The 20,428-nt window shown below is 31.4% G+C and overlaps 1 protein-coding gene across 1 annotated transcript in view; it reads right to left on the minus strand.

Annotated features, from left to right (window-relative positions):
* LOC134705834 (multidrug resistance-associated protein 1-like) overlaps positions 1 to 20,428 on the minus strand; it is a 34,033-nt gene that overhangs the window by 11,454 nt on the left and 2,151 nt on the right. The window contains exons 3-17 of the mRNA XM_063564549.1: positions 20,168 to 20,312; positions 18,642 to 18,962; positions 17,793 to 17,930; positions 16,533 to 16,676; positions 15,577 to 15,661; positions 13,702 to 13,771; positions 12,881 to 13,007; positions 12,162 to 12,338; positions 11,123 to 11,290; positions 10,039 to 10,225; positions 8,823 to 8,934; positions 7,228 to 7,360; positions 6,176 to 6,407; positions 5,450 to 5,760; positions 3,653 to 3,852 (exon numbers count right to left, since the gene is read on the minus strand). Coding sequence (XP_063420619.1) covers positions 3,653 to 3,852; positions 5,450 to 5,760; positions 6,176 to 6,407; positions 7,228 to 7,360; positions 8,823 to 8,934; positions 10,039 to 10,225; positions 11,123 to 11,290; positions 12,162 to 12,338; positions 12,881 to 13,007; positions 13,702 to 13,771; positions 15,577 to 15,661; positions 16,533 to 16,676; positions 17,793 to 17,930; positions 18,642 to 18,962; positions 20,168 to 20,312 — 2,550 coding nt within the window. The remainder of the gene's footprint in view (positions 1 to 3,652; positions 3,853 to 5,449; positions 5,761 to 6,175; positions 6,408 to 7,227; positions 7,361 to 8,822; positions 8,935 to 10,038; positions 10,226 to 11,122; positions 11,291 to 12,161; positions 12,339 to 12,880; positions 13,008 to 13,701; positions 13,772 to 15,576; positions 15,662 to 16,532; positions 16,677 to 17,792; positions 17,931 to 18,641; positions 18,963 to 20,167; positions 20,313 to 20,428) is intronic.

Genomic DNA, 20,428 nt, shown 5'->3' on the forward strand with positions numbered 1-20,428 from the left:
ATGGCGGCCATTTTGGTTGGTTGGCCAGGTCAAGCCACACATTTTTCAAACAAGATACCCCAATGATGATTGTGGCCAAGTTTGGTTAAATTTGATCAAGTTATTTCCGAGGAGAAGATTTTTAAAAGAATACTAAAATTTTAGAAAATGGTTAAAAATTGACTTTAAAGGGCAAAAACTCCATAGGGGGTCAATTGACCATTTCAGTGATGTTGACTCATTTGTAAATCTTACTTTGCTGAACATAATTGCTGTTTACAGTATATCTTTATCTATAATAATATTCAAGATAATAACCAAAAACAGCCAAATATCCTTAAAATTACCAATTTAGTGGCATCCACCCAACAACGGGTTGTCCGATTCATCTGAAAATTCTTGACCTGATATAAGCCAAAAACTACATTTTACCCCTATGTTCTGTTTTTAGCCGTGACGGCCATCTTAGTTGGATGGACGGGGGGTCAAGCTAACGACACCGGACGCCGGACGCCGGACGCCGACGACGACAGACGACGGACGAAAGACGCAAAGTGATAGGAAAAGCTCACTTTGCCCTTTGGGCCAGTTGAGATAAAAATCAGCTTCATTTTTGTTACCAGTTGGTATCAAATTTTAACGGTCCAACATTTATATTGTTATAAAAAGTCTAATGTATTTGTCATATATGAAGCTCCTTAAAAGAGGCGTGCCCGCTTTTCCATTCCTCTTGGCAAAAGCATCTGCTAATTTAAATGTAAACACTTAGCTGTACAGTGGAGCCTATGAGGATACCATCTAGGTATAAATTTCAATAACTGAAAATCAACGCATAATTTCAAGTAAAAAATGTAAAAAAAAATTAAAAACTATTTGGTTGGTTGTTTTGAGGAGGAATTTTTGCTTATTTTAAAATATAGGACAACAGAGTTGGTATACGTGGGTTCGATTCCCACCCAAGGCATTCATTTAAATCGGCTGGTGCAAAGCGGGCAGTTAAGCTTAGTGGTCCCGCACTGACTCTGTTGTTTTTGTGCATAAGTTCAAGAGGTCAACGCCAGGTCTCCCTACCTTTCATTTTTTTTTTTTCGAAGACCATTTACAATAAAAACATGGTATAATTGTGAAAATTTTACAATAGACAACAATGGTATAATTGGTATTGGGATTCATACTCTTTTTACGTTCCCATAGGTTACATTGTACAGCTATAGATTAACATGAAGTTATTATGGATTTGTGATTTGGACTTGTTTGCATTGTCATTACTGAACGGCTGAAAATAAAAAGAAATAATTTATATATAGTCAAAAATTCTTATGATTTTGTCCCTTCAATATCATAGTATCAACAGCTTTCCCAAAATTTATCATGTAACAAATAAATGTCATATTCCTATTAAGAGTAAAAAAAAGAAACAATCATGGAATAATGTTCAGATCAAATGACTTATAAAAATTCAATATAAAGTTGGTAGTTGACAGATCATTTTGCTGACTGTCATAATTATAAATAATTTCCAAAAATATAAGCAGATCAGTAATTGCTTCCGAAAATTCGCTTAAATTATAATTACTCAATAACTTTCTGTTAGAAAACTAAGCAATAAAATATAAACCAATACACAATGCTAAAGCTATCAAATGTCATAAGAATAGAAGTCAAACATTTTTAAACCAGTCTCTAAGTTCAGTATTTTTGTTATTTTACTTTTTCCTAATATAACAGCCGTGATTATTTTATTTCAATTTCATGACGCATTTAATAAATATCTTGATCTGGATGTTTAGCAATACTTTCACTGAACGTTATGCTAACATCTATCAGGATGATCAATTTGTAGAGTTGAATTATTGAATATACATGTATATCAAAATTAGATGTTTATGATTGCCGACGAGAAAACTCTCCATAAGAGACCAAATGATATAAAATTTTATAACTTAATGTCTCCCTAAGGCCTTCAACATTAATAAGACCTATACCGCATAGTCAGCTTTAAAAGTCCCCGAAATGACAAATGTTAAACAATTAGAGAAAAGAACCAGCCTGGTATATCTATTAAAAAAAATAGGTGAAAGAAAAACAAACGCATATTTACATGGTCCTGACTTGGGACAGGCACATATGGTTTATGGCGAAGTTTCAAATGTTAGCGGGCACCAAAGCTTTTCCTACCTTGAAAGCACAACATATGAACTAACTATAAAAAATGATTTGAAAACGGCTTTATGTGAGCCAAAACTTGTTCCTGTGAAAAAAGTTCCAGTGGAACTAATTTCACAGGAAATATGTTCACGGAGAACGTTTTTCACAGACAATTTCTATATAATTTGTTCCATCTGTATGAAAAAAGTTCCACACTTTACCTGGTGAAATGAGTTATGGGTTGGTGAAATTTGTTCCCTACCTAGTGAAATAAGTTCCATGTTTGTGAGATTTGTTCCTTACCTGGTGAAATAAGTTCCTTGTCTATGACATATGTTCCACTGGTTAAACAAGTTATCTTATGTATACTGAGCACTTGTCATCAGTGAGTTTAAAGTCATTACAAAAAACGTTTATTATATTGATGTTAAAAAGGTAATAAATAAAAAGTTTAAACATCCAATTTGGATCATGTGAAGTAATGCAAAAGTTTAATAACATACTCAATTAATAATATTAAAAATGACACTTATGAACCAGGAAAGAGTAGAATAAGAAATAATAATAAAAGTCATTCCGAAAAAAAGTATTATAATAGTTAAAAATGAACATTTGTACTTTTTTTAAAAGGACAAAGTGACTGATCAATTATATTCAAATGCATAAAGAATAAAAAAAAAAAAACACACTCTTTTAAAACTGTGCAATGACCATAGCTAAGTACATGTATGATTAGAACACCCATGACAGATCAACAGGAAACAAGGAGGTGGAATACCACATAATTGATAAAACATAGATACTAATTATGAAACATTAACATCACTTTTATTTTTTATCTTCATCCTACAGTCATGCCTTCAATTGCAAATGTACTCCATGGAAGCACAGTACATATTTACTGTGAAATAGGTTCGAGCAGAACATTTTCATTGATTTCTATAAAATACTTTCGTTCAAAACTAATAACACACAAACTTATTGCACTCTTTTTTTAATTTCAATATTGGAACAAAACTCATGGTGCTGTGAATTTTGTTCCGGAACTTATTTCACACTAAGTTAAAAAATTAGTTCCGGAACAAATTGTATAGTGCTGGAACATATTTTCTGTGACATAAGTTCCGGTGGAACATATTTCCTATGAAATTTGTTCCGGCGAAACAAATGTCATTCCGGAACAAATTTTGTGTTACATATACTCATCAGATCTATACAAAGCAGAAACCACGTTACCGAAAATACACATGTGGAAGGTTTATGCACATCCTTACTATAAAAAGACACTAATCATAGATCTCAGAGTATTCACAGTTGTGAGACTAAAATATCAAGCAGTAAACATCCAGCATTACATGTATTTGGTGTGCTTCATTAAAAAATCAGAAAACTACATTACCTTGTGTTATGCAAAAATATAAACATCGTCTATTAAGCAACTGGTATTATGAAAGGACAAAAAAAAATTGATGGCGGCATAGTAATCAGGACAAAAAAATATGGAAGAAAAGACTAAAACAATTACCCCATTGCAGTAGTAGCAGCAAAATTAAATCCAGAGTTGATATCAAGTCTTTTATAAATTTCATCAACAAATCTGTTCTGAGATTTGTAGGCGCGGATAACACTAGCTCCATTAATAGTTTCACTGAAAAAATTAAATATAGGTGACCTAGTCACTGCCTCTATCCTCTTCAATTGGCGGGCCGTTGGAAGATAAAATCGCTGCAAAACATAATATTTTTTTAAAACTATATTTACAATATAATTTTCATCTAAAAAAAAGATTGTTTTAAGATATTACACATTTTTAAAAGAAACGAAAAAGGTTTTTGTTTCTTTTAGTTTAAAATATAAAATTGGCTAAAAGTGGACGAATTTTTAGATTATCTTTTTGTCGCTTCTACTAACTGTTGCTATCGTAGCAGCATTCGCAATGCCCGCGTCACACTGTCCCGATTTTTACGCCGATGGCAACACGATAATGGAAATTTTCAAAATCGGGACTGATCGTATCCAGATCGGGCTATTCGTAGTGCCATCTTTAACCATCGTAGAACATCGGCCACTTTTTATTAGCATTTCTTGCTTTTCCCACATCCTTCCTTTTGTCTATATTATTATGATATTCTCCTGGAAAGAGCTCTTTTTGAATAAAAAGGATCAACGAACCAATTACCTTACCTTTACGATAGATCAGAGTAAACATTAGCATAATTATGGGTGATTATTCATACTAGTGCACACATTTTACAGTTCAAAAAAGGCAATGCCGAGCTTGGCATCCCCTCGTATGTAACATATTGGGGACAAATATGGACACTATATGTGCATATGACACATGCAGAAAATGGTAAATTGAATATGCATATTTGATACATATTCTATTTTTTTAGAAATCAACCAAAACATTCAGTAACTGCATGCCTTCGGCATATAATTTAAATGCATCGTAGGCTGTACATACGTCTTTTAAACATAGTATGGTCATCGCGCCATCATCTTAATCCATCGTGTTGCCTTCGTAATCCATCGTGTAGACTTCGTGATCCATCGTATAGGCTTCGGCTGAGATATGAAGCTTAAATACCCGTCTTCTGCTAACCTTCGTATGTCCATCTTTTGCTATCGTATATAATTTCGGCCCCATCGTATAGACTTCGTTATTCATCATACTTGCTTCGGTCACTTTTTGGTATTTTGACGCGATCGGGACCAACTTCGTACGAACTTAAAATTTTTGCTTCATTGTGGTTTTAGATCATGGTCCGAGTTTGGCTTTGACGAAAAGAGAGACGAAAGATACTAGATGGAAAGCTAACTAATAGATTGAAAATAAACGGACAAAGTCGTGGCTAAAAATAAACAGACAAACAGATAAACAGACAAACAATAGTACAGAAGACATAACATAAAAAAAATAAAAAATAAGCAACATGAACCCCTCCAAAAGCTGAGGGTGATCTCAGGTGCTCCGGAAGGGTCTTCTGTTTTTGATTGTTTGTTTTAATTTTGGGGTTTTTTTTCAAACGATTCGCAACTATCCGTTTTAAATTTTCCTAGCAGTTCTGTATTTTTGCTAATTTATTGTTTAAGTAATCAACAAACAAATATAAAATAGTTGGTTATTCGATATGAACACAGCAATCAATGTTTACATCTGCTTTACTCCGAAGACAGATAAGAAACAATGTCATTAAAAATTAAATAAGGTGAAAATAATTTTTAAAAAAACCTAATACAAATATAAATGTTAGATTAAATCTCCCAATCTCCCAAAAGAGGACAACACTGTACGATAATTAAAAACTGTTTTACTTACGATGAGAACGATGAACAACACAGACACAGGAACAACGGCGATTAAAGTGAGCGGTGTTTGGATGACGATCACAATTACAATAGACAATAATGATGTCAGCTTTCCAATAAAGAAGTCTGAATACCGCCGAAATCTTTCGTCGATAACATCAATATCGCTAGAAAATCTATTTATAATTCTACCGACAGGTGTCGTGTCGAAAAATGACATTGGACAGTGCATTATGCAGCGTAACATTTTTTGGTGTAATTTAGATGAGGCATTTGCAAATCCGGTAAAGAGAAAAATTCCATAAAGGAACCAAGTCAAACCTACAAAAGAAAGATTTTAATATAATTTCAAAAAGTCATTATAATATAATAAAAGTAATTTGTCGATCTTATGGTATATTCAGGTGTTTTTATAGTACTTTTTTGTTTTGCCTTTAACCTCATATATGTTTATTACCTTTTGGTTACATTTCAAACACGTGAAAACGAGATGTACGTACACCAATTTTATGATGTAAAATCATAATCATACTTATGAAGGATATCTGTTATCCGAAATGTTTTATATTTGTTCATCTTATGATTATTTTTGGTGATGTTGCACCCTTTAAGGTTTTTATATATTATGTGTTGTAGTGTACTGTATCCTAATTATATGATCCACCGACACGTAAGATTTATAGTTGGCTGTTATTCAATCAAACTTCACACTTAAAAACATCTTTCTTAGGCTTACCTTGCAAACCTCCAAAGCAGCCGTACATTCCTAGATAATAAAGCTGTTTATTATGGTATTCATCTGTCTGCATTAATGTTTCGTTCTTTAAATACGAATCCCTTGTCCAGTATGTAATCCAAAAATTGGAATATACTTGTAAACCGCTTGATATGAAGAGCATGGAAAACGCAGCCCCTATCGTTGATATGCCCATAGCTTTGATAAATGTAATGAACACACTTGTTTTTACCTGTAAGAAGAATATAGGTATCATTTACTCAGTGAAATGGTTGTGTTTTCACAATTTCAATAGAAAAAGGAGGAGAGAAATGAAAAAAACTTTATATTGATGATACCAATCTCAACGCAAATTGTACGTTTTTACAAGTATCAACAATTCCAAAATTATAAGAGGGCAGATAAACCTTAGTAAGAAACATTACTGACAGCAATGATTAGCGAAAAATTTAAATAATGAAAGAATATTTCAATACTTAAGATATTATCCTACCCTCAAAAAGCAAACATTAACAGATCGCTCTATAAAAGTTGCATCCTAAATTTATGTTCGACTATATGGATGAAACACTGGACCATGATAATAAAAATACCAGATAAATGTTACCTGCAGGGTTAAGTTTAACTTACGATTGCAGGATAACATTTAATGGTTTTTGTTTGCTTAACAAGTTGAATTTATGATTGTGATGTCACAAATATTCAGAACAAAATGTGCTGATTCCATTTAACATTTTTCAATTCTTAGGTGGTATCAACCACTATCATGAAAATTAATTTGGCTCGTTTAATTTTCAAAAAAAAATGACAAAGTATTCACTTAGACCCGTTAACAGAAATAAAATAATTTCAAAAAATTTGAACCAACAATTTTATCAGAAAAATTACCCTGTTATATAGCAGTTTGACAAACACCAATTTTGATCACTGAAAAGCTTAATATTCCCTTTACAACACAAAGTAATTAAAACGTTTAGCTGACTTTACAGAGTTATCTCCCTGTAGTGTTATGTACCACCTTAAAAACTACTCGATCCGCGATTTCTTCTCACCGATCCGACTTGGGATTCTTCGTCCTGAATCAATTTTCCCTGATCTCCTAATAGTTGAGTTGTCTGGTGTAAGCTTGATGAAAGGGACTTGCTCCTTTCCAATGTCAAACTATTGAGTCGTGAGGAACGTCTCCTAATGTAAGAAATTAAACATTCCAAAACATTTATATCAAAGTATGTACTTTTATCGATTGTTTAGACAATATCATAGACAATCAGGATTCAGAATACAGTACTTTATCTTTTCTCATGACAATTAACGATAAATAGGGTTTCTGTTGTCGCTTTTGGCGTAAATGTTCACATTATGTCATTTTATAAACTGTAAAATGATTAAATAACAAAGCTAAATCTTTATATTCATTAAACAACGCGAGCTAACTGCAAAGTAATTGATAACCAACAACTTTGTGATAGTTTCTAAGTTTATCTGGAAAAACACACTGCAAAATACACACACACATATATATATACTTTATGGGAAGCGTTTCTGACGCCTATATTTTGTAATATGACCGATTAGTCCGTAACCATTAAATAATAATAATATGAAGATGTGACATAAAAATTGACAATTACATGTCACCGTAAGGCCTCCAATAATGAGCAAAATCAATAGTCATAAGTCATAAAGTGCCATGCATTAATTGTCAAATTATAATTAACTGATAAAGCACGTTTTATTCCGACCAAGTTAATCCTCAGTTAACCTTAGACCCTCAGGATGTAAAACCGTTGATTCGGCTTGAATGATGCCAACGATTTCTTGTCTGATTGCAAGAAAATGATGTCATTGTTAATGTTTGAACATACTTTTATTTAATGTGTACATAATAAAATTAACGGTACCAATTTTCTTGCACCAGATGCGCATTTCGACAATACATGTCTCTTCAGTGATGCTCGTGGCCAAAATATTTAAAATCCAAAGCTTATATAAAAGATGAAGAGCTATAATCCAAAAGGTCCAAAAAGTATAGCCAAATTCGTGAAAGGAATCAGAGCTTTGCATGAAAGATTCAGATATATATCTAAGACAAAACATACCTTATAGCAATGGTTCAAACTTTAAATGAATGTTTGAAAAATAGCTTTCTTTACAAAATAGAAAATAATTACCAGTTGAAAATTCCGGTATCTAATACAAACTTTTCTAGAACCTATCAATCCGTGTTGGGTTTTTTTTTTTGGCGTTGTTTCAAAGAACGTGAACATGCATGTCAACCAAAAATTAAACGCTACTCGAAAATAGACAAATTCATTGACGGAAAACCTTCATCTATGAGATCACGCAGATGTTAACATTCAGATATACTCAATTAAGGTAGCTAAATTGACAGCAATGCAACTTTAATTCTTAATATACAGGTTTTCTGTGAGCTGTGTTTTGTAAGGTAAATCTTAGTTTTGGATCCGGTTTGGAAGGTAAATTTTAGTTTTAGATCCGGTTTTGTAAATCTTCAATTGAATAATTTATCATATTGTGGTGCACGAACCGGTTTTTTCTCGAAGCTCGTGTTATAATTCATACATTTAAAATAAAGCGTAATAAAAAAAAATACAGTGTTTCGGTAGATAATGCATTCATATCTTACATGCTAGATCTTCGCTGTATTATTTCTCTAATCTGTCTTTCCTCCTCGTCAGATGTTATCACATCAGATGTACTTTCCAGTCTGTCAAACAATTCATTGTTCATCTGAATGACTTTAAAAAAGAAGATACATATTAATTAAAAGATGTGGTGTGAGTGTCATTGAGACAACTATCCATCTAAGTCACAAAGTATAAAAAGTTAACAATTAGCGATGTTCGGACGAGCAAGCTATACAGAACCCCAAAATGACTACTGAAAAACAACAAAAACAGGAAAACCAACGGTCTAATCTTTATAAAAAAAAACGATACACAAGAAATAGTTATCAAAGGTACCAGCTTTGTAATATAATACGCCAGATGCGCGATCCGTTTACATAAGACTCATCAGTGGCGCTCAGATCAAAATAGAAATAATGCCAAACCAGTACAAATGTGAAGAGCATTGAGCACCCGAAATTTGAAAAATTGTGCCAATTACGGCTAATGTAACATATGCATTGGATAAGAAATTCCTTAGTATTTCGAAAAATTCATACTTTTGTAAACAGGAAATTTAAACAAACAATGACTAGTATATAATTTATATTCATGTCAGCAGCGAAGTGCTGACTGCTGGGCTACTGATACCCTGGGGACAAAACATCAACCAGCATTGGCATCGACCCAGTATTGAAAATAGTTATCAAAGGTACCAAGCTTATGATATAATAAGCCAGACGCACATTTCGTCTTCATAAGACTCATCAGTGACGCTCAGATCAACATAGTTATCAAGCCAAACAAATACAAATGTGAAGAGCATTGAGGACCCGAAATTCCAAAAAGTTGTACCAATTACGACTACTGTAATCTATCACTGGGATAAGAAATGCCTTAGTTTTTCGATAAATTCATACCTATGAACCCTACCAACAAACAACAACAACTGAATAAGAGGTTCTTGATTTAGGACAGCTCAATAAAAATGCAGCCGATTTACACTTTTGATATCCGTTACAATAAAACAATCGCGTGTGCAACCCAAACAGTAAAAATTGGTTAACGTGACAATAATTGCATAAACCAAACAGCAAAACTTGTGTAAAAACACGATTAACTAAAAATAACAAAAAAGGGTAAATCATGCTAATGATAAAAGTATGAAGTAATGTTAAATTACAAAAAAGTCATTCTAAAACCACAAATACTAGTATCTAGTATTGAATAACTCACTTTGTTCGTCGTCATCATCGTACAGCTCTTCACTGAGCAGGTGTTGTTTAAGGAATTGAGCAAATGGTCCATTATGAGCAACAAGTTCATCAAATGTTCCTTCCTCAGATATTTGGCCATTATCCATGACTACAATTCTATCTACGTGAGGTAGCAAGTGAACTGCATGTGTTACTAATATTCTAGTCTACAAAATATTAAATCTAACTTTGGATTAATGTCAAAGAAAAAACACGAAATTGATTTACCACAGAAAACAAGAGGTCGACATGATTTTCACTTCCCCTTTTGTGCTTAAATGTGGTTTCTTGGATTTAAGGTAGAATCAACATAATGATAGGAAGTTTTAGGAAACCAATTTTTCCGTTTTAAATTGTCCCAATGACAATCTAGTCGTGGTTGGCAGATAGAAAGTTTTGTCTTCAGGTAAATTGCACTTCTGATATTTTTTTAATTGTGTAGCCATTTCTTGTATCCATTCCTCTTCCAAGGTTTATAGCATATCATAAAACTCGACTTTGTAAGGATTACTCATGTCATGAACAACACAACGTATCAACAAGTAGAACAGAAATCATACCCTATTATGGTATCTGATCACGAGTTAACCCTCGATAATCAGATATATAAATGACGGATATTAGTTATATTTATTATTCTTTGACTAACGGTTATAATAGATTTTGATTGTAGAATATTTATTTTTAGATTTTGATGTATTTTGTAGAACTCGAATATCATTGTTTTTCCTTTATTATAAACAAATTGGTTATATAAAATGCTTGAGACCAATTGCGGCTATAAACTTAGATAGAACCATTTCCCATAAAAATGAAAATTACAAACAAAAAAGTTTAAAATAAAGAAATGAACATGAAATACATGTAACATAACGATGATGTTAAAATACAAATTCTCAAAAAACTTAGCATCATTGATATTGTACATCTACTTAGTAGATATGTTGCTTGTTCTCATCACATACTTGTGTACCAAATTAATTTCACGATTATCATTATTGTGGACAATAAAACATCAAAAGGCATCCTTTCTTGTATAATTAAAGGCTATGCTTATCTCTAACCTTATTCTTCAAAAGCCCATTTGGTCCTATTACATTGTGGAACAAATCTTTACCGACATGCGCGTCTACAGCACTCAAAGGGTCATCCAACAAATATATATCGGCATCTGCATACACTGCTCTAGCAACATTCACTCTTTGTTTTTGTCCACCACTTAAATTTATACCCTACATTTTAAATCACAGATAAGTGTTTTGTTGACAAATAAGATGTCATCAATTTTAAAGCGTTGTCATAGATTATTCACAATGTTTTTTTAGTGTTTTTCCTTGTTAGTAGTTCTTAATCGATAAGAAATTTTCATTGACCATCTATATGTATTCTGAGAATTTCATTGGCAAAAGAGGCAATGCTTATAATTTCCTTCATTTTATTGTACGCCAAGGTTATTTCAATAGTTTGTTTAATCTTTGATAAACTCAAATTTATAACATTAGAGCTTTATGCATGTACGTTGAGGTTCTAACGATAGTTTGGCTTACATTTTTTTTATCGTTTGCTCAAACTAAAAATGTTTAAAGATGGATTAAACCGTCAATGGTAATAGATTTCGGAAATTTTTAAGTATAAATTCTTAAAAAGGCAAAAGTAGGAAATTATTAGCCAAAACCAAAATTATGCTGAAGATAAAATAATATTATTTAGTTTCTCAGATGTAAATACATCAGTTTTATGTTAAAGATGTCGTTCAATGCAAAACTTGTATCAACATTTTCTTCAACATAAATTGGTAGTGAACCTACATGTTAAATGTACATTTATGGAAATAATTGTCCAAATATATTTTATGTAGTCTTTCAAATATATTATTCAAAGCGTAACATGTGTATGTCATATTTTTTTATTTTTTTTGCGTTTCGCATAGATTGTTCTTGTGTTTTGCTGTTACATCAGTGCGGTTATTTTTCCTTTTTTCCCCTTTTAATCGATAATTCTGTTAAACATATGTTGTATTTGTACCTAGTATTTACTAAAAACAGTTCATTCATTTCATGTAAACAAAACAAAGGAAAAGAAAAACCAAATTATTAATTGTACCCTTTCTCCTATTTCTGTCAAGTCACCTGCTGGTAGACTTTTGAGGTCTGGTTCTAAGCAGCAACAATCTATTATCCTGTTATACTTTTTCTCATCATATTGTTTCCCAAACAAAATATTTTCTTTTATTGTCATGTTTTGTATCCATGCTTCCTGTGTTATATAGGTCATAGATCCCTGAAACAAGGGTCTATAGTTATATAATGATGAATAAACGGAAATTTAGTTTGATACAGAAATTAGCAATACTCTATTTTAAACATGTGTACAATTTCTTTTCTTAATTGCAAACAGTGCCAGAAACTATTGATTAATCGCAGTTTATTCCGTTTTTTTGATTTTTAGTTTAGTATACGTAAGTATCATTTCCTTGCTTAACTATGTCCATTGCTTGCGTCACGAACCATGATCTATGTGACTTCATGACAGTGTACTATTCATTTAGTAAGGGTCGTTCTTTGACTTTAATCAAGATCTTATTGGTATATTAATTTCCTTTAATTTTCAAATACCCGGTGATGTGTAAGGATAGATGCCTCTCTGAAAATCTCTTTTAGTTTTTAAATGGAACTAGCATGATTGAAACTCATTGTCGAATAGAGCATATGTTCAAGAAAAAATATTCAATGAATTAACTGATTTAAGATTGAACAATAATTGCTATCATGTTTCTTTAATATGCGACGTTCTCATATTCCAACAAATATCATATGTTTTACCTTAACTTGTACTTTTCCTTTTGTATTTTCCATTTCTCCTAGTATACTTGATATAAGGGAAGATTTTCCAGATCCAACCAATCCGACAACAGCTATTAATTCCTTTTCTTCAAATTGAGCATTTATCCTTATATTGAAAATGTATATTTTTATATAAAACTAAGTCAATGTTTGCTTCTTACTTCGAGAATTTTTTTTTGTGATTGAAATAAATAAATGACCAGTTCCACTAACATCGTTTATCATTTCTTTGTCTCTTCAATTTGGGTAAGCTTACACATGAATTATGAATATTAAAAATCGTTTACTTCAAGTTTTTTATAAACTCGAAATTACAATATACAGAGTTTATCTGAAGATTTTTACCATTTCAAATGCATAAGACATTTGAAAATGCACTATTTACATTAATTGTGTATTTCATTCGATTTAATAGTATTAATAATATTCATGTTTCTTTATTTCATACCTACAAATTCTTGAAGGTGATTCCTCTATGGAATATTTATCCTTGGTTTACTCTTTGGTTGACCATTTTCCCAAAACTACTTTCGTCGCCTATACGCAGTACGCAAAAACGAAATTCAGGAAAATCGAAATAAAACTAAATAACATAATTTGGTTTAGTATTATCTACTGCATGATTAAAGAACAATTGCTACAGGTTATTGATGTGTAAACTAAACCGCTGACTCACGAACTTTATAGAGAGTGCTAAGGGATAATCGGCCACTTTCATCACCTGAATATTATCTAGAAAACATATATACTTCGATCAGCTAGTGTGTCAGTCGATTAGCAGAGAAACATCGATAACCTACCCTTTCAAAGTATTATGTTCGCTTCTTTTGTCCCATTTGAAGAAACCATTTTTCATGTAAACAGCACAATCTAAAAAAAAGTGAAATATTTTGTCTTTTTATCAATGCTTTCCATTTAGGTTGTAAAATTGAAAACGGAAATGGGAATGTGTTAAAGAGACAACAACCGGCCCATAGAGCAGACAACAGCCGAGGTCCACAATGGGTCTTCAATGCAGCGAGAAACTTGTATGAGGTGGTTATCTTTCCAATTGCATGCTTTTGTTGGTAACTAGACTCCTATATATGATAAACGCAGGATAAAAAAAAATATTTTTATTATCCTGCTTTGAAATTGTCGATATGTGTTACTTTCAAATGTGTCATATAAGAAGGTTGTTTTACACTGCCATATAAGCGAGTAGTTTGGTTAGCGATCACACCAAGTTTAACTTACATATTTTTTTTCTTAAAATGTCAAGTGCAAAGTCTGGAATATGGCAGATGTTATCAAATAGACTGTTTTTATGTTTGTTGACGTTTGTTTTTGTTTTTGTTTGTATTTAATTGTTTAATTTTTTCCTCTTATAGTTGGTGTGTTCCCCTTAGTTTTAGTTTGTAATTCGGACTACAAATGCTGCCTCCACTTATCTATTATACACAATACCAGAAAATTTAACAATATTAAAACAGGTATTTTTCATTTATTGCTATACTAATGCAAACTTCTCTTCATTTGGTATCTTACAAACAATTCCGATTATTAGTTAATAGAACCCCAAAAAGGTACAATATTTAACAATTACGTTCCAATTTTGTGCAATCATTTAAACTTTTTTACACTTAGCACCATCTAATTTATCATCGAGATAACCACCATATACTGCTGACGGTCGTATAATCCGATATAAACATAAATATAAATAAATAGTTTGCACGTGCAATTAGAATATTGTAGGTTTATTCAATGTCTTATATTAAGTTGAAAATATGATTAATCGTCGTTTTTAACCTGTATAGAAATAATGTTTGTGGATGGAATATGTCAACAAAATTGTTCATCCTTGTTTCATTTTCAATCTTGACATTTTTTTTCTTTTTCCAATCCCATCTACAGCTATGGGGTTAAATTCAAGCTCACATGCATACGGATTAACTGAGTTCAAATTATTGACTTGTAAGGTAAGTCGATAATATGTCACAAGTTTTGGGGCTAAATTTACTGCTTATAACGAAACAAATTTTAGTTTCCGCTTTTAATTGATACTCTAAAACACACAAAAAATTGTATTTTAAATTTAATCTACATCGAGTATGTGTGGGTTATTTTAAAATGTTCTTTTTAAAATTTTATAGGTATTTATATTCTGTAAATGTAAAATGTAAATATTTCAACTGCATAATACGACGAAATATATCAGTTTTATCAACCTTAAAGGTTGCACATTGTAAATACAGCTGTTTCTGAAAACCCTCCTCTTTTGGGGAGAAGTTGAATATTCATAGAAAATTAATTTTGTTTACATACTGGTTCCCAGTTATGCTCTCTGTGTTCCATATCGTAGAGACAGAACTTGTGAATGTAACCAGTAAATAAACACGTGCATATTGTTTACATTGAAATATGTGGTAGCCTTTTATTCGAGGTAGGGGTAGTTAAGAAAATTAGTGAAAGTTTAAACTCTGAGAAGTTCAGGGCATATAAACGTTGAAAATATGCCGCACAGCCTTATATTTTGACCTTTGAAAAAAATTGTCGTGCAAATGAACTTTCAATTCTAGGATAAGATTTTTTTCAAAACTTCATAGTAAATGTGGTACAGTTTTAGCCGTAAAAGGAGTTCCTATGGGAAATTGCATTGTCAATATTTACAAAAATGCAACCTATATGATTACCTAGTTCTAACTCATGCTGAACATTACTAGCGTCTACTTCTTCAGATAACAAGAAAGATTGTATTCTGCCAAGGGAAACAACTGTCTAAAATTATGCAAACTATCTTAGAAAAAAAGGGAAATAATATTTCAGATAATGAGTTTAAAAACAATGAAGGTGGAAAGTTGAAACGGCAACGTTCACTGTACAAATTATTGATAGGTAAAGGAAAACGTTAAATATATATACAAAGACATTTAAGAGGTTACATAGTATATACGTATATTTTATTAAAGTAAATGTTATATGAAGAATACAATCAACTACCCTCAAAACTGAATCTAAAAGTGTCCATGATGATTGCTGAACGTGTTATCGCAATTTCATTTGAATTCTTGTTTACAGATTGCGAATAAAAGAATATATCGTAATGTTGGCTTTGTTTCAAATTACAATCAATTGTGCCAAAAAAACAAAATTAAAGACTTTTTATCCAAAAGTTACACCAAAGTTCTATATAAATCATTGTTGGCAGATATTGTTTTCTTTTCTCATTCTTTTTTTGTACTTATTGTTCTTATTTTTATTGTAACTTTGCATGGGTGAAAACATAAATTCTTTTTCTTTTTTTTTTTTTTAAATATTCACTGTTTGGTATAGAATTCTTGTGTTGCCGGTCGTTTTCTTTTTTATATATATAAATTTATAGATGAATAGTAAGTTTGTAACAAGCACAGTGTTAATACAAATGTTAAACTATTCAAAATTATCCTCACTGATATCACCCACGTGAATGAGTTTTTGGTATTTTTTTTTTATTATTTTATCTCATTAGATGTTTAAACTGTACTTGTCATTAACCGATATTCAAATTTCCAGTAACCTATAGATACGTTTTCTTTTGTCACATTTGCTTTGTTCAATGTAAAAGTAGATTATATAAGTAAATGTTAAAGTATTCAGATAATATGCTCACCTGAACCACGCCACCAATAACAAATGGCATCAGTGTCAATTGACCCCTAACTACATTGACAACTGAAAGAGCTAGAAACGCTCGCTCAGCATCGTAAGGATGAGTTGCAATAAAACTGTATATTAACACCATGAAAAAGTTCATCTGGAATAGTATGGGGAAAATTATAATTTATCATAAAAACAAATAATATATAATGTCCGAAACTGTATAATCAACAGTTCATTTACACGATATATTTGTTTATACTACCAGGTACTCTTTTAATTTGATTTTCATTTGTGAATATTACATCCTGAAAACAATCTTGTAAGTTTGAAAACTATAGAATATAAATAGCAGCTTATATACTGTATGTTGAATTTATCTTGAATTGTGTTAAACTAATTAACACTTTATATTTCAACGACGAGGATACGCAACAACAACAACAACAACAATACTTCATTTTAAGAGGGTTACACAGTTAGCTATATAACTTATCTTCCATGAGGCCCTCATCATGAAAATTCAAACAAAATGCAAACATATACATTGCATACATTAGTATAAAAAGTCAAGTATGATAATAATGTTCAAAACAACTTGATAAAATGAGATGAAAAAATAAACATGATGACATAATCATTTTTTTAATATTATTTATACAGCTAGGATGATTTCAATAAATGATAAAAGGGGGAGTAAGGAAGATTTAGCGCTAGCAAAAACTTCAACCCCGCCTAATTTTTAGTATTTCACGAGCTAATATAAACGGGAAGAATTGTAACGGTAAATATGTGTGGAATTATGTGTCATTCGACGCTTGCATTTCGGACAGTTTAATCTGGTCATTTGACACACCCACTTTTTATTTTGTCAATATTGTATATTGATGTGTTCATGCTTATGATTGATGTGGATGTTTTTTAAGATTATACATACTTGAAAACATTGTTAACAAAGATATTTCTTTTGTATATTGTGTATAATTGGAAAATGATATATTGAAGCAGCGGCTACGGGCGTGCAGACAAATATTCATATATTGTAAATAGAATGAATAGACATGCTTCACTGTACTGTCCAGGAGAGCTGATATCCCAAATAGTGTTTGGTTTTTTATTTATAAATATTTCATGTTCGTTTGAATTGACAAACATGAACATAAGTTTCATTGGAAATCATATCACACATCAAAACGTTATAAAACCCAGGTTTTAATATATAAATCCAGAAAAGTCGGGTACTTTATAAAAACTATAAGAAATACAAAATTACCAAGAACTGGCTGAGGTTATTATTAACACCTTCACCGGCTGCAATTTTAATCAGCTTGATGATAATTTCTATTTCTTTTGTCCTAATAGATGAGACTTTCTCAGTATAAAATACTTCCCAAGCATACATTTTGATTATCTGAAATTTAAAGGGAAAAATATTAAGGCGCTATCCTATTTGTATTTATATTATAAAAAGAACATACGATTTTAAAGATTTATATAACAAATGTAGATGTGTCGTGCGGACTCGCTAACCTCAATCTTGGACTCACTCTATTAACTGAAATTCAAAGAAAGAAACTCATATGTTACGAACCCCGAACTAAAACAGCTATATATCTAACAGCATAATTAAGAGATCAGGAAAATTATGAAAAAAAACAAGAATACCTATAAATAATTTTCCTCTGTCTTTGTTATCCTCCGACACTTCATAAATGATGCATATGATACCACACGTTTTTGTTCATTCTATCTCATTATATCGTCTTTCTAAATCCAAATTCACTCATTAAGGTGTTTTAAAATCCAACAGTCGTTATCTTTTCAGAGTATCGAGGGAAACAACATAATGCAACTTTTCTCTTTATTTTTAATGAATGTAGGTACGGGTTTTGATGAAATATTCAAAATTGCATTTCTTATCTTTAGAGTCTTCTTAAAGGACGAGAAGGTTTTTTTGATAATAAGGTCGAACGTATTAGATGTTTGGATAAAAAAATTGCTTCAACAGATTTGATAAAAGCAATTACAGCATTACACATAATAAAGTTAATGGGGCTTTTTTCAATGTTTTTAAGGATAGCATCCAGAAACACTATTGAAAAAGCTTTGTGTACTGACGTACCTTTATCCCCTTCACTATCTCGTCAAATAGTTTAACTCTTCTGCCTTTTAGATTCAAGATATCTTTGAAGTAATTCTGTCGGATTTTTCCAAATAAAACATTTGCCACTGCTGCAGTAATAACTGCAACCACACATCCAAATAATGATATCCCTAGTGGTTCCCATAATTCATAAATGCCTATTGCCACTATGAGCCATATTGACAATAAAGATTGGGAAAACGCAAATGAATCTTGAATTCGCTGGCAATCAACTGACACCAGGCTTAGAATTTCACCAGCTGTAAAGTCTTTTTTGGAACTGTTATTTGACTTTAAGCACTAAAAACAATGTATTTTTTTTAGATTGAAAGATAAAAATATATATTTCTGGTATCAGTTTTAGATAAATTAATAATCTTAGCACTGGTGTCCTTTTATTCTGGTTTATTAATAGTTGTTTAACGTAGTGTTCCGATAAGAAGCTCATACTGTGTGTGTTGTTTTTTTGGAAAATATGTTCTTGCTCATTTTTGTCAATTCTTTATTGTAATACTTTGTAATCATGTAATATGGTACGGATATCAGATTCACATTGCGATAAGACATGTCACGGTACTTGTCTATCCCAAATTCATGTATTTGGTTTTGATGTTATATTTGTTATTCTCGTGGGATTTTGTCTGATGCTTGGTCCGTTTCTGTGTGTGTTACATTTCAGTGTTGTGTCGTTGTTCTCCTCTTATATTTAATGCGTTTCCCTCGGTTTTAGTTTGTTACCCCGATTTTTGTTTGTCTATGGATTTATGAGTTTTGAGCGGCGTTATACTACTGTTGCCTTTATTTACTTTAGAACGTTTATCTCCCTTTTGTAATTGTTTTATGACGTTACGTACTAAATTTCCGTCTCATAGTTACGATTATTCGCCTTTCACCTGAAGATTGTTGTAAAACATGAAAGTACTTGTGAATATCAAATAATATTTGCGCTATCCGGAAATATTGGACTTTTTTATGTATGTATATAAATATATATATATAAGTGTTAGATTTAAACATTTTCATTTTTAATTTACACTGGTTTTAATATTGGCAGTGATTTAATGAAACCCTAAAACAAGTAGTAAGTATCGTCAAAATAAATTTCAAATCGTGTTATTTTTAATCTACATTAGTATACATGTATATATGCAGTCTCCAAATTTAGGACCTACAATGATCAGTGTTCGTCAATTTTAAGAACATTAACCTCTCTTTCTAGCGAGCTGTAAATTAAGGTTTAAAAAAGCATGTACCAAGTCAGGAATATAACAGCTGTTTACATTTGTTTTCGTTGGTTGATAGAGACTTTTATTTTTGTTTTTAATGGACGTCCCTTTATAACTACACCTTGGAGATCGGTATTCTGCTATCATTTCTTTTCCTTATATGAATTCATTGTGTCATTGTTAAAAGTAATGATTTAGTTTTAATGATGGTGCCATACATAATCTTTATTGATAATTGCTAACCTTATGATAAATAATTCCGATGAGTGACGTCTTTACTTTCAGCGCCAAGCGCAACATCATTTGTTCAGAATGTTGAAAACAAAAACAATTCATTTGAGATACAACATAAAACAGTACAGCAAGTAGAACACTATACCAAGTTCTTCTTTCATCAACGTTTTGAACTTCCTGTATAATTTCCCTAAAACATTAAAAACAGATATTTCTTTCGCCAAAGTCTATTGAGGATAGCAAGTTTGACATTTTCTTTATAAATATGTTCCACAAAGTTTTGTTAAAATGGTTTCGGAAACATCA

The sequence above is a fragment of the Mytilus trossulus genome, chromosome 2 (genome assembly GCF_036588685.1).
Source record: "Mytilus trossulus isolate FHL-02 chromosome 2, PNRI_Mtr1.1.1.hap1, whole genome shotgun sequence".
Classification (NCBI taxonomy): Eukaryota; Metazoa; Mollusca; class Bivalvia; order Mytilida; family Mytilidae; genus Mytilus; species Mytilus trossulus.